The sequence below is a fragment of the Musa acuminata genome, chromosome BXJ2-6 (assembly GCF_036884655.1).
Source record: "Musa acuminata AAA Group cultivar baxijiao chromosome BXJ2-6, Cavendish_Baxijiao_AAA, whole genome shotgun sequence".
Classification (NCBI taxonomy): domain Eukaryota; kingdom Viridiplantae; phylum Streptophyta; class Magnoliopsida; order Zingiberales; family Musaceae; genus Musa; species Musa acuminata.
In genome coordinates, this window is record NC_088343.1 from 12,620,400 (window position 1) to 12,633,933 (window position 13,534).

Sequence of the window (13,534 nt, forward strand, 5' to 3'; positions counted from 1 at the left end):
GATGGCACCTTCAAACCTCTGCAGCCTCTTCATGATGCCCACCTCATCCGGCTTCTTTCTTTGATTGTTTGTGTAGATTATCCAAAACCTACAAGGTGATCCAATTCTTACATGCACATCTCACATGTTCTTGCTGAGGAATCCATGAGAGTACAAAGAGGTTTACATGTGAGTTTGGCTGCATGTTACTTTTCTTCTCTCTTTTTTCTGTGCTGTGGATTGGCTTGAGCATGAAGCATCTTTTCACCACCCTGTCAAAGACTGAGACACTGTCAACAGTCTCTTCACCTCTCCTCTATTTTTCCCAAAGATTTAAACGCTTTGCTGGGAGTGAACTGTTCCTCACCATGATTGTAGTACCTGTGAGCACCAAAATGGTCCTCAGAGCTGGGGGAAAAAGACAACACAAAGGGGTCTTTACTTGCTTTCACCCATGGCTTCTCCCTTGCCATATATGGGTGGGGAAATCATGACCCCACCATAGCATTCTGAGCCAGACGAGCCAGGGAGCTGTTGCTGTGAAGGGGGGCCGTTACTAATCCTGAGAGGAAAGCCTGTGCTGGTGCAGGACATTAGGTGAAGTGATGTCAAGAGAAGTCAGTGTTGGCTTGGCCTCTTTCCATGGAGGCACTCAGTGTTCCACTGGGGAAATCTTTGGGTGGCCTCTCTTTAACCTTTGGAAACCAAGAGTTGCAGAGGAGAAAAAGAGTGTCACAGTTGCCAGTCACCATTCATGGCTATTCATGATAGAATGACCAGCTACAGCCTTCAAAACTTTGGCCTTCACTTCTCCCCCACACCACCTGCACAAGAGTAAGTTGTCTCATGCTGATATTGCAGAAAAGAGAGAGTGACATTGTCATTCTCTTCTTGTATGTTCTTCATCAACTTGGAGCAATGTTGTTTGGAGACATGGCCAATAGAAATCTGTTGTGAGCAATCTTCTGGGGGAATGAAACTTCTGCTCTCTCTATCTTCTGGGCAACTTTGTCCACAGCTTAGGAACTAACAAGTTAATTGGAGCTGTCACCTGCTTCAACTTGTCATGCTTGATAGAGTTTCCATTTTAATGTCTCTAGTCCAATCTCTCATGAAATGGTAGCAACAATTCATCTGCTCCAATGCTTTTACTTCTTGTTTATGTAGCAAGTTTGAGGAGGCAGAGATGACTTCCTCCAACAAAAGATTTGGTACATTGCTTGTGAGTTGAATGAAGGCTGTTCCAAGCAGGCAAAAGAGGACACTGTGCTTGAGAATTTCCACATGATGTGCCCCATTGTCATCATGTCTCACATCAATGGGAGAAAGCTTCCAAAAGAGCCTCTCACAGAGAAAGGGAACTGAATTGGACTTAAAGCATAAAGAAAGACAAACCTGGCAACAGTTGACCAGGAAAACAAGGAACAACTTGGTTTGAGCTTGATTGGAGCAGCAAATATTAAAGCAATCATAAGATTCTTTCTGCATCACATATGAGAACACATTTGCAGGTTTCATGGAGTTCTAAACCATGACTTTCACTACTTTTCGCAACTGAGAATATATACTGTTCTATACTAAGAACATATGATGATCATACTAGGGACTATGGCAAAGGTCATATGATGAAGGGTTCAAGGTCTCAACAGCAATAGCTTCACAAAACTTCCCCTCTCTCACATTTTGTGGTTCTATGTAACTTTACTGTTACCCTCTTCCTACGTTGCACCGACACCTAGGAAGTCAATGAAGGGTATCCTTATCTTCTCCCTTCCATGAGCAGTTTCTCCTTGGGGCCAAGCATTGCTCATGTGGAAGGCCACTGTGTCACTTGCTGAAGCCTCAGAAGTGGAATAAGGGTAATCTGCCTGATCAACTCCGGGAAGCAACTCCATGGGGGCAACACTAAGCTTCCCGTAGCATCCATTCTTTGCTGGAAGTACATTCTCATGTAAACCTGCACGTAAAGCAAGCAAGAGATAAGAGAACTACCAAACACTTGGTCTCGTAGGCAATGTAAGAAGACAGCTTTCGACAAGGAATACCATTGTAGATGGCATAGGGATGTAACTGTTGGGTTGGGCAGGTGGATATGTTGAGGAGGTGAGGCAAAGCTCTGCTGGTGAAGGAATTGAGGGAGAGGTCCGTGCAGGTGGAAGCAGACTCGTCTCTGATGCTGGTGATGGTGGACTCACCACTGCAAGCATTGATGCTGGCGATCACCTCCATCCTCCTAGGGAGGGCCTGAGTTGAGGGAGGATGGAGGGAGGGAAGATTGGAGGCCTTCCTCCTCCTATAAGCGTTGGACTGCTCCCTGTGCTTCCTGGCCATGATCACATGCCAATGATTCTTGACTGCATTGTCTGTCCTACCAGGGAAGAGCCTGGCAATCAGTGCCCATTTGTTGCCATAAAGCCTATGGGCAGCCAAAAGCCTCTCCTCTTCTTCCTCACTGAAGGCGCTCCTGTTGATCCTTGGGTCCAACTGGTTGAACCACCTCAGCCTGCAGCTCTTCCCTGTCCACAAATGTTAAAACCCAGAAACAAGATACGGCAGAGGAACTGCACATACATCAGCAAAAGTAGACAACATTTTCTCCCTGTTGATGCATGCAAGTAGATAACCAAAAGTTCTTTCCAGGATAAACAAGGAAAACAAAATGCCTAGTCTTTGTTCATATTTGTGTACGAGGGTGGATGAGAACCTGATCTTCCATCTAGTTTCTCAGCAATCAGGTTCCAGTTTTGGGGGCCATATTGGGAGACAAGCTCCTTGAGCCTGGCATCCTCAGCTGGCCTCCAATGACCCCTAACACAGAGCTTCTGCTGCTGGCCACTCTCATGTGTAGTATCATCACCACCTTCATCTTCCTCATAATGCTCTTTCACCCCTGCCAGACACTGAAACCCCAAAGCTTGTTCACCACTCATGCATTCCCTCTCTCCTGAGGAAGAGCTCATGTTCCCCAGAAATGAAGGTGGTGGTGGTGGCGGTGGTGTAAACAACCCCATGTCACCTATGAAGGTCAAAGATGACTGAATGAGAGCTACAACAAATTGAAAGACAAAGGAAAAAAGAGTGTAATGAGCTAATACCAATACTCAAGGGAAGTGTGAGGGGATCAAAGCCTTTAGAACAGGATGGATAACTGCAAACACTCATCTAAGAAATGAACTTAAAAGATTGGCAAAGAAAGGGACAGATAACTAGCCTTTGGTACAAGAGAACAACATGACTCTCTCTCTCTCTCTCTCTCTCTCTCTCTCTCTCTCTCTCTCTATGCTTTCCCTTAGTCTCAGACTGATAGCACTCGGGCTGTGAGCACCGGGGGTCGCAAAGCACAGTGTTCAAAAGGGAACCACTCGTGTGGGTTGGGAGTCCGAGTCCCTTACCATTCTCCTTTATATTGGAGCTGCTCTCTGTCCCTCCAAGCCTGGGCAAAAGCACCAGAACTCTCTTGTCCATTAGCTCCCTCCCTGTTTTATCAACCCCAGAAAGAAAAGAAAAGAAAAGACAGAGGACAGAAACATAAAGGTAAAGGAAAAGAAATTGTAACACATCAGTAGAGGCAGTAGTACAATTGCTAGTTGGCCATCTCATTTTTATGTTACAACTTTATTTACAGGGGTATGTATTCCTTTTCTCACTCTTGTCCTCTAGTGTGCCTCATCACAACCTTTCTTTCTTCATGTTCATCACACATATATTTGCTTTCAGAATCATGATAACATTGTGACTCTCTCTCATGGCCATTGACATCACTACTACTGCCCATAGAGTTCATGCAAAGTATGAAGCTTAATGTTTGTATAAGGCCATAAAGCTGCTAAAACTGCTGATTTGATCAAACATTTATCTGGAGCTGCATTAATCAATCAGCATTATCATTCAGCTTTCTTGTTTTCTACCTGTAAACATTCAGCTCCTTGTGCTGCAACATAAGAAAACAAGCTCTGATGTTGGTACGCCCATATTAGCCTAATATATTCCAATTGCCTTGCCAACATAAACCAGTTGAACACTAATCAAACTCCCCACCACTTGCCTTCCTCTACTTGCTGCATAAAAAAGGACTCAAATGCAACATATTGGACTGCTTCAATCACATCATTATATTGGGTCAAATGCAGAGTATCAGTAAGAGAGTACTTCAATGGAATTGCCATACTTAGCTCTCTTAGCTGTGGAAATGCAGAGTACTTCAATGGAATTGCCATATTTAGCTTTCTCTTAGCTCAGAGAGAGAGAGAGAGAGAGAGAGAGAGAGAGAGAGAGAGGTTAAGGAAACTAATGACCAAGCTTTTCACACCATGATGCTGAGCACCATCACATGAGGAACTAACAGAGCTCAGAAGCCATTGCTGTGATTCATCTTATATCATGTCAATTTAGGTAGGCACTCATCAGTCATCCCCTGCCGTGGCTAGGCGCATGATGGCAGCCACCACATTTGGCCTCTACTGGAGCAGTTGCAGGTGGGCAGGGAGACAGCAGAGCGAACTGCTTCCCTTCTCCCCTTCACCGACCCACCCACCCGTCCCATTTCCTACATCTTTTTTTGTTCCTCGCTCTCTCTCTCTCTTTCTCCTCCAATCCTTTTCAGTGTTACAGCCCACCACAAAGGTATTAATATTCTCCTCTCCTTTTGCTCCTTTGACAGCCTTCAGGATCTTTTGAAGGGGCGCACAGCCATGGCTGGAAATCTTCGGTGCAGGGAAATGATGGGCAGAGGACGGCCGCTACGGGCAGCTTTAATTTGGAGGTACGCTCAGAGGCATGTGTGGGGCGCGGCGGCAACCCGTAACGCTCCGGTCGCGTCGTAACGGGGACGCGTTCGGCGACTCCCTCTCTCTGTCATCCGTCGTGGCATCTACAGCTCCCTTTTATCGCCTTTTCCCGGAAAACGTTATCGCCGTTTCGTTATGGCGGGTTGGACGCTTCCGAAACCGTTTTATGCTTCATGCGTCTGTTGCGTTACGTGCGACAGGGAGGTCCTGACACGTGCAACGGCGCCGTTGTTGCATCGACCAGGACACGCGTACGGTCACTTTTTTTTAGAGAAATAAAATATTGTAGCTGGATTTTGATTCCTAACAAACCATTCAAATTGTATTGGGCCTAATTGGGCCGTGCGGCCCAAATTCTCATCATAGCCCATTGGCAGACAACATCGGATGGATAAGTCAGTCGCTCGAAGCCCAATCTCGGGTGGATTCGGCCTTCCTCTTTTGCAGCCGGTCCACAGACTATCCAATCGACAATCGCCACGTCAATTCGATCAATTAGTCAATGACTCGGGATTTGATCCGATCAGCATCTGCTGTGGTGCTAATAACTATACCCCGGACGACTAATTTCGTCGACGTCGCTCGATTGGACAGTCCTCGAAGTCGAATGGAAGCACAGGAATGCAGTAATGGCCATTGCTAAGGAAACTCTAGTCAGGGATCTCATCTCATCTCGTCACCCCCGAGCTATCTTTATCCGGTCTGCTCCACCCACACGCTCAGGGCCCAAAACCCTAGACGCCCCCTCCCCAAAGTACAGAGATCGCCTTCCGAGCAGAGGGAGAGAGGAGAGAGAGAGAGAGAGAGAGAGAGAGAGAGAGAGAGAGAGACAACTGTGTGGACACAGTAACTCACAGGACATGACGAGGGTAGCTGCCGAGAGACACCGACCAAGAGCCCGTCGGCTAGGCTTTTGGGGCACATGCACAAGGAAGCGGGTTGGCTTTTGAGATCGGTGCAGCTTGGACCCTTTTGCGGCACTGCACCAAGCTTTGCCTTCCTCGTTCGGTCCCATCCTCGCCTGCTCACTGTTGCTTGCTCACAAAAAGCCACGGGAAGCAGACTCACCTGTGTTCATCACAGGAGTTTCTTTATTAACGTCTTGTACTTGCACAATATACAATTGCCTTCCTTTGTCATGTCCGGCACCACCTTTGCCGGGGAATCCAAAACAAAAGTATGGCGGTAGATGTTTATGAATCACCAGCTTCAGCTGATAACGTGATTCCATCATGTGTTGCCTTCCGAACAGTGTCGTGCATTAGCAGCTTATAATCAAATCGACCGACAGCGGCTCTTCGGCTCAAAGAACGCAGCAAGTTCCAACCATCAGCAAAGTACTGCTTGTCTGCACAATTATGATGTTGAATGCCATTTGTTAACATTAGAACTACATCAAAAGCAAAACGGCAGAAAAAGGTTCTTTGTATCTGGTTTGACTGCCAGTAGCTTTAAGAATAGTTTAAAGGAGCTCCATGATCACTTAGGGTGGACAATGAACATGCAGTTCAGAGATCTGGTCTGAAGAGCCTTGTAACCTAATTAAGAAAAACTCTGGTCGATAGAAGCAGCGGAAAACCTTGGAAGACACAGAATAAGGTGACACCGAACAGTGTGGCACATGGAGGGCCCTTTTGAGGAAGTGTAATGGGGAATCTTCATGACAGGGATCATCTTTGTTTGAGGAGAGCGAGTTCATGACATTCTCATCTTTGACAGTGCAATTGCTTAAAGTATGACAACCTGACAAACAAACATCACTCACTTGACCTTTTTGACTAAGGTCACCAACCAAGATGCTTCTGTTTGCTTAATGAAGCATCATCTCCTGTCTCATGCCCTCGTTTCTAGGGTGATGTTTAGTATTGGTGAAAGTGCATGGATGACAGATTTCTCTTGCAGAATTATTCTGATTCCATTCGGGCGGTTTGTCCATTTGCCACCGTATGATGGATCCACACACACATCAGTAAATTATAAGGATGATTTTGTTCCAAGGTAACTCCAAGAGGAGCAGCAGAACTGCTGTATGTTAAGCTGGGAATAGTTCTGATGACCAGAAGAAGATGAAGACTGCACCTCTCTCGATGCGATCATGTTATCCTGTTTCGGGTACTGGGAATGTCGATCGATGGCCTGCCTTGTACTGATTTGTTGCATGGAGTTACGTAGCAGTCATGCATGGTGAGCTGAGCTGCGGTAAAACTCCCGTGGAGAGGAAGACGACCGAGTCTCCCACAGATTTATCTCGAGGACAAGGACAAACCATGCGTAATGGTGAAGGCGACAGAGGCGACACCAACAGGCCTCCGCAGTCTCCGCTGTCACATCGGGTTCTGATGTGATAAGACGGCAAAGCCAGCCGAACTTTGGGCCAACCCTATGCCCGCATCCTTCGCCACACCGCGTATATGCTTCTGCTGCTTTCATCTGAACCTGTCATTTCCTTCTTGCCATGGGTTCTCTGTGCCCATGCGTGCGACGTCAGCCCTAATGATTCGGTGCTGCGGTTCTTTGACCATTCGGTCTCTCGGTCCTCCCACATCCCCACGCTTCGCAGCACCCCCTTCACACTGCAATTGGACACCCAACATAGGAAACATTAGACTTCCAAGGTCAATGTTGACCAAAAGAGCCCACATTGCATGCAATATTTCATGAGAACCATGCGGAAGATAAAAGGTAGACGGTGTCATTTTGGTCATTTGAGTTTGTCCTAAGCCAAAGAAGACAGCCCCTTATCCTCTCCAACAAAGCTATCTATAAATACCTCACCCCACGCTTGTGCTGTTCAGGCATATGCGCATAGTGTTCGGTCTTTTTCGATCTTTCTCTCTCTTCTCCCATCTCTTGCACTCGCCATGGACGGCCGGAACGGCAGCCCAAACCGCGGTCTCGCCGGCGCGGAACCCGTGCGCTCCCGCTGGACCCCGAAGCCGGAGCAGATCCTCATACTGGAGTCCATCTTCAACAGCGGCATGGTTAACCCCCCCAAGGATGAGACGGTGAGGATCCGCAAGCTCCTCGAGAAGTTCGGCTCCGTCGGCGACGCCAACGTCTTCTACTGGTTCCAGAACCGGCGGTCAAGGTCCCGCCGCCGGCAGCGGCAGCTGCAAGCCGCGGGCCTCGCGGCGGATCCCGGAGCTGCGATGCACGCACGCCAGGTCGGTGGTGCAGCTCTGTATGAACCGACCTCGACCGGCATGTCATCGAACAACTCGTCTGGCGGAGGCAGGCTCTTTGCTTGCTCTTCTTCTGCTTCTTCTTCTTCTTCTTCCTCCTCCTCATCCTCTAGCCTTGTGGGGGATGATGGAGGTGCCGATGATCTCTTCTTCTCTCGCCAGATGGGCTTCATGGAGAGTTGCCAGAATCCTTTTATGTGCTATCCTGACGTCGCTCCAATGAACTATCAGCCTGGTTAGCGCATGGCTTTGTGCTTACTCCTTTTGCATAAGATTTTAGTGGGTGCTCATTGGAGATGTATAGTAGTAAGATTTACTTACACATATCACAACTAAATTAGGATTATATTTATTGTTTGGTTCTCGAATTCGACAGCTCGACAAAAAGGATTATGTCGACCTAAAAGCAAATGATTTGTGTTTCTCTGCTCGACTAAAAGGAGCTCCTTCTTTTGGAATCAGAAAGAAGCATGTTAGCAAGCACTCTCAGCATCAACTAAATCGATCGTTTCATGTTTTCTATCGATGATGCCTGTTCTTCTCCTAATGTCTTGTTGTTGTTTTCTTCTGTTGCATCGATGAGAAGCATGCTAAAGATTATTTTGAGGCAATAACAAGTGAAATATTGAGTTCACCAACTGCATGTTTGAATGCAGGGACCATCACTGTCTTCATCAATGGGATCCCATCAGAAGTTCCAAGAGGACCTATAGACTTGAGAGCTATGTTTGGCCAAAATGTGATGCTCGTCCACTCCTCCGGAGAGCTTCTTCCCATCAATGAATACGGAATTCTACTGCAGAGCTTGCAGATGGGTGAAAGCTACTTCTTGGTGAGCTTCTCAAAACAATTAATGCTTCTAATATCCATTTCTCTCTCTCTTTCTCTCTCTCTCTCTGTCTCTCTCTCTCGCTGTGTGTGCACATGTGTGTATACACATATCTTCATGTTTATCCGAAGAACAAGACATACCCCATGGTGTGAATAGTAGCACATGGAAATGTGATCTACTTCATTCCAGCTGAATGATCAGATTTTATATCACATATAAAAGTTTTTATCTTTATTTGATGCTTGTGTGTTATTTATGATTTGGAACTATATGCTATGCCATCAAAATAAGTTACTTCTTATCCATCTTCAAGCTTAGAAAGTCTCAAATATATGATATTTCACTCAGAGACCATTTAGTATTCCATGTTCAGTGGAGCTGATATTGGTCTGAACACTTCTGCTTTCATGCAATGATAAAGTTCATGAGAAAGATTAATATGATTTTTACCTCTTGACAGGTATCAACATCTACTTAATCCATGAGAAATGGCATCAGCAGAATCAAATGCCTCTTCCAGTGATCACAATTTCAGAAGCAATCTCACCTCTTGTCATAATTTAATGATCTACCACATCCTTATGTGTCTAATTATTACCATGGCTGAAGCTGTTTGTAGCTTTCCTATTATTATTTATCATTATGGTGTTGTATGCACTTGATAGTGTTTGCTGGAATACAGAAATCTTAATTGTATTTGCACCTTTGTTTCTTCAATTGCATTGGCAGAGTGCATAAAAAACACTACATCTTGGAACTACAGATCTCCCAAGTGTTCTGGATCTTACAATTAATTTGATTGAAGGAGATCACATATGTAAGAGGATGGATGTCTGATGTCTTCAATAAAATTGTATGCTTCAAATTAGTTTTTGTTTGGGTACAGAAGTCCACTGCAAACTCTGTTTTCATTTTGTTGAAAGTTCATTTCACATTCTATCTACATGAGTTGCCAACTTTAGCATTCTCTATTACATGTGGATCATCTTATCTAAGCCTCTTTGAGCAGCATCTAATTTACTTTAGAGGTGAAGAGTAAATTTCATGACACAGTCTGAAACTTTCATTGCTTTTGAGACCCACATATTGGCCTTGTCTTTGCTACTGTTTAGGTCCTACACAGGGATGGACATGAAAGAGAAGTAGAATACACCACAGGAAACAGAGATGTTTAAGACCTTGTAGTTTTCTGATGACTCAACAAGGAACAGGTGTTCTCTTCTTGCTAAGAGGAGAGACAGGAGTTTTCTTTTGAGAAAGAAAGGGTTCGGGAAGTGTTTAGAACAATTGGTCATAAAGAATTCAAATGAGCCAACAAACAATTTTGCGGCTGAGAACAAATGCACTGCTTTAACATCATTTGGTTCATATGAAAATTTGATGAAGAAGATGAGATGAAATGCTGCTCTCTCTGGTAGCTTTCAGCAGAGCAAAGTGGCCTTGATCTCATACAGTTCTTCACCTTTGTCTGAGCTCAACAAGACAGAGTTAATTATCTGAAACAAAAGCCATGCAGAGGTTAACACACAGTTGCTTCATTCCTTCTTTTTCATGTATCCAATGTATTGTTCTACCCAAAGATTCTTCCCTTCCATCCTGGTTTACTGATTCAGATTCACATGAGGATCTTACATGATCTCACATGGAATCTTGGCGGAAAATGTAGCGGATAATGATCTCTCAGATGCAATCAAGGAATCTTAATCTTCTTATTGACTTGATGCAGCTGGTAAATAAAGTTTTACATGTCACATTACAAGGTTGCATTTTTGAAGTAAAACTGAACTCTACATAAGCTTCTCAGTAGCTTCAGCCATCTGCTGAATTGTACAGTCTTCAATTGGCTGCGTCTTCCCGAACTAACATCTCTCTCGTTCCGCCTTGAGAGAGGCATATCAGTGTGATGGAGAGAGCAAGCTTTGTGCAAACCACGTTCCAAAGCAGTCTCTCTTTCATCTCTCTCCCGCCAAAACCGCACCTCAGGGAACCCCCATACGCTCGGGTGTTCCCGGATCCGACACCGCGGCCGGCGCAGACCACCGCTTTGGCCGCTGTGTGGACGACGCCGAGAACAGCATCTTCGACGCCGAGCGCTACTACAACGAAGGCCACGGCGGCATTAGCGGGACCGTGATTCTCGACGGAGCGGGCGAAAGGTGCAACCTTTCCACCCATGGAGGGAGTTCTCGTTCTCCTCGACCGATGGCTACGCGAGGCACGGCCGAACGCGTTCGTTCTACTCGACTCCGACAGGCTCGTCGGAGGCCAGCTGGAATAGCCAGTCGGGGCTCCTCTCCCACCCCGCCGTCCTCCATCGCTGTCGCCGCGAGCGCCTTGCTCTTGAACGAACCAGCGAAGCCGCCGTCCTTCCCCGCTTGCCGTCTCTTCGGCCGCAACTGCCCGTGTTATGGGAGGAAGTCCGTCGACGTTGATGAGACGTGCTCGGAACCCAAGAGCTCGATTCGCTCTGGTTCGGATTTGAACGCGTCGTCCACCGCCAAAAATCGCTGCTTTAGGACAGGGGAAATGGGCCTCAATAGCTTCCCGGACAGAGTGATGCCGGAAGAGACCAAGAACGAGTTTGGCTTCGAGGAGATGATAAAGGTTAGATAATTCCTGGAAATCGTCTCAAAAGTCCCAGCTTCTTAGCTAATTTGACTCGGTCCTTGCTTCCCGCCGAAGTTGGTTGCCGGATGGTGAATTCCAGCAGCCTATTCGGCTATTCCCATGTCTTCTCCTGCCCCGTGTTGAATCCGTCCTCTTTGAACAACCTCGCCGAAGAGCCACCACGAGAATCCCTGGAGGTCTTCCGGCCAACCAGGCATACCGCAGCAGCGCTGAGCACACCACCGGATTCACAACTTGCCGCCGTGGTTTTCCCATTCTCCGACCAGGTAAACCGCCGAAGTTTCACCCGAATCCCCCGCCAGACGACGACGTGGCGAGCTACACAAGCTCAGACCTTTTCGAGATCGAAAGCTTCTCCACCCAGACGACCTACCGCCGACCCGACTCCCTCGACTCCCGCGACCATCTCCGTGGGGGCCTTGAGGCGGAGGTACCGCCACCGTCCAATGCGCCCAGCGAGGCGAGCGTCCAGTGGAGCGTCACCACCGCTCCTTCCGGGAGGAGCGCGAGCGCTGCGCCGCCACGGGCGGGAAGCGGAGATGCAGCGGTCTTCTGAGCTGCCGAAACGGCAAGGCGGTCAGCGTCGGCCCAATCCCGCTGCGATTAACATCTCCGGTCGGATCGAATGCGGTGCGCAAACCCAAACCCGGTTCGAACGCCCTAAACCGGTCGGAGGCGGTTTAGAAGTCCAAAGTGACGTGTGTTGTCATGATTTCTATTTGGATTCTCTCATTAATAATAATCTAATGCTGAAAATTATTGGATTCTCTCATTAATAATAATCTAATGCCGAAAATTATTGACTTTCGTAATCTCTCTCTCTCTCTCTCTCTCTCTCTCTCTCTCTCTCTATGTTTATAACGTTTAGATACTGCTATTTAATCTATTGACTGTATGCTGTGTGTCCTGCGGAGTACACATCTTGTGATACGTACACCAACACGAAGGTAACTCCAACAAGGCCAAATACCCTCAACTTTGTGCTGCTACAGCTATCGATTTCCAGATTCAATGTGTCACCGTCTTGTTATACCTGCCTGCATTGACAACACTGCTTGATTAGATTTCCATGGCTGCACGACACCTGTTTGTATAAATGCACCATCCAGCACCAGGCTAACAGAAGACTCCAAACAGGTGGGTCTCAATCAGATTCCACGTTGCCCCGAATCATGGAAGGGTTTGATGTGGTTCTTGAGCTTAGAGAAGACCACCTCCATGAATCATGTCATTTTGCTCACCTAACTGGCATGTGGACTCAGCCTCATGTCTCTCTGGAGCAGGACAAGCAGTCTGGAAACAGATCCATGCTTCTTTGTGTACGAGGATATATGATTCTGCTTTGCACCTTCACATGTGGGTGACCTGCTCAGGGCCTACTGATATGGGGTAAACCTTTAATCTTTTACTCGATTTGAAGAATGAGTTGAACAACCATGACTTCTGAAACTTGCATGTTTTAGTTACTGTACATATATTTTGTTTACATTGTGTTGTTGCTGGTTGTTCTTCTGGTCATTATTTTGACATTAGTTATCTGTAGTGTCATGACCAAAAGTATTTTGAGTTGCATTCTAGTGACATATATCTATATGTATATATTCAGCTTTTTGGAGTAACTATAGTTCTAGTTCAGTTCACAAACACAGCTAAAGCTTTGCCTACTGTATGTGCATCAATCATGCATAATACAGAATTTCTGTATAATTAATGCATTTGTACCTGAAGTAGAAATGTGTTGCTTTCAGATTGTGTGTGCGTCATGGAATAGTTATACTTCATGGGTAGTTAGCACTTGAAACATTTACCAGCTTCCAGTGCTATCTAAAAGAAATAGAAGAAGAAAAATCTTATCCATGTTAGTTTGAACAGAACTAAGAACTCACAAAAATGACTGCTTACAGTTGTGCCATAAGTTTCTCAACCATCCACAATAACCTTTCTGAGATGCAGAGAACTTACATGTTTTAGATGAGTAGGTTGGCTGGATATAGATTATAAGTTTGATACTCCCTTAATTTTGAAAGATTTTGTAGCAGTAGCCTCTGAGTAACAGCACTCCAGTGAAATGAACTGTCCAGGCAGTAAACTATAGATGTTTTGCTAAGGAAAGAAAGAAAAAAGTA

General features: G+C 46.1%; 3 protein-coding genes across 3 annotated transcripts; 2 read left to right on the forward strand and 1 right to left on the reverse strand.

Moving 5' to 3' along the window:
• Positions 1–1,438: 1,438 nt before the first annotated feature.
• LOC103988437 (transcription factor CSA-like) lies at positions 1,439–3,318 on the reverse strand. Its single transcript, XM_009406967.3, has 4 exons — positions 3,075–3,318; positions 2,684–2,995; positions 2,025–2,495; positions 1,439–1,936 (listed from the first exon to the last, which is right to left on the reverse strand). Exons 1-4 carry the CDS (start codon positions 3,139–3,141, stop codon positions 1,698–1,700), a joined length of 1,089 nt encoding a protein of 362 aa, XP_009405242.3. The 5' UTR covers positions 3,142–3,318; the 3' UTR covers positions 1,439–1,697.
• Positions 3,319–7,337: 4,019 nt separating this feature from the next.
• Positions 7,338–9,648, forward strand: LOC135613505 (WUSCHEL-related homeobox 6-like). The gene is made up of 3 exons (XM_065110538.1): positions 7,338–8,183; positions 8,605–8,780; positions 9,241–9,648. The coding sequence occupies exons 1-3, from the start codon at positions 7,628–7,630 to the stop codon at positions 9,256–9,258; spliced, it is 750 nt and encodes a 249-aa protein (XP_064966610.1). The 5' UTR covers positions 7,338–7,627; the 3' UTR covers positions 9,259–9,648.
• Positions 9,649–10,982: 1,334 nt separating this feature from the next.
• Positions 10,983–11,964, forward strand: LOC108953083 (protein PHYTOCHROME KINASE SUBSTRATE 4-like). Its single transcript, XM_065110877.1, has 2 exons — positions 10,983–11,384; positions 11,488–11,964. Exons 1-2 carry the CDS (start codon positions 10,983–10,985, stop codon positions 11,962–11,964), a joined length of 879 nt encoding a protein of 292 aa, XP_064966949.1.
• The last annotated feature ends 1,570 nt before the right edge of the window (positions 11,965–13,534 follow it).

Coding starts and splice junctions, on each gene's coding strand:
- LOC103988437 (XM_009406967.3), bottom strand. CDS start 3,141: ATGAGTGTTTGCAGTTATCCATCCTGTTCTAAAGGCTTTGATCCCCTC. Junction 2,996..3,074: donor CACACTTCCCTTGAGTATTG/GTATTAGCTCAT, acceptor TGACCTTCATAG/GTGACATGGGGTTGTTTACA. Junction 2,496..2,683: donor GAAACTAGATGGAAGATCAG/GTTCTCATCCAC, acceptor ATTTGTGGACAG/GGAAGAGCTGCAGGCTGAGG.
- LOC135613505 (XM_065110538.1), top strand. CDS start 7,628: ATGGACGGCCGGAACGGCAGCCCAAACCGCGGTCTCGCCGGCGCGGAA. Junction 8,184..8,604: donor TCCAATGAACTATCAGCCTG/GTTAGCGCATGG, acceptor GTTTGAATGCAG/GGACCATCACTGTCTTCATC.
- LOC108953083 (XM_065110877.1), top strand. CDS start 10,983: ATGGCTACGCGAGGCACGGCCGAACGCGTTCGTTCTACTCGACTCCGA. Junction 11,385..11,487: donor GCTTCGAGGAGATGATAAAG/GTTAGATAATTC, acceptor GGTGAATTCCAG/CAGCCTATTCGGCTATTCCC.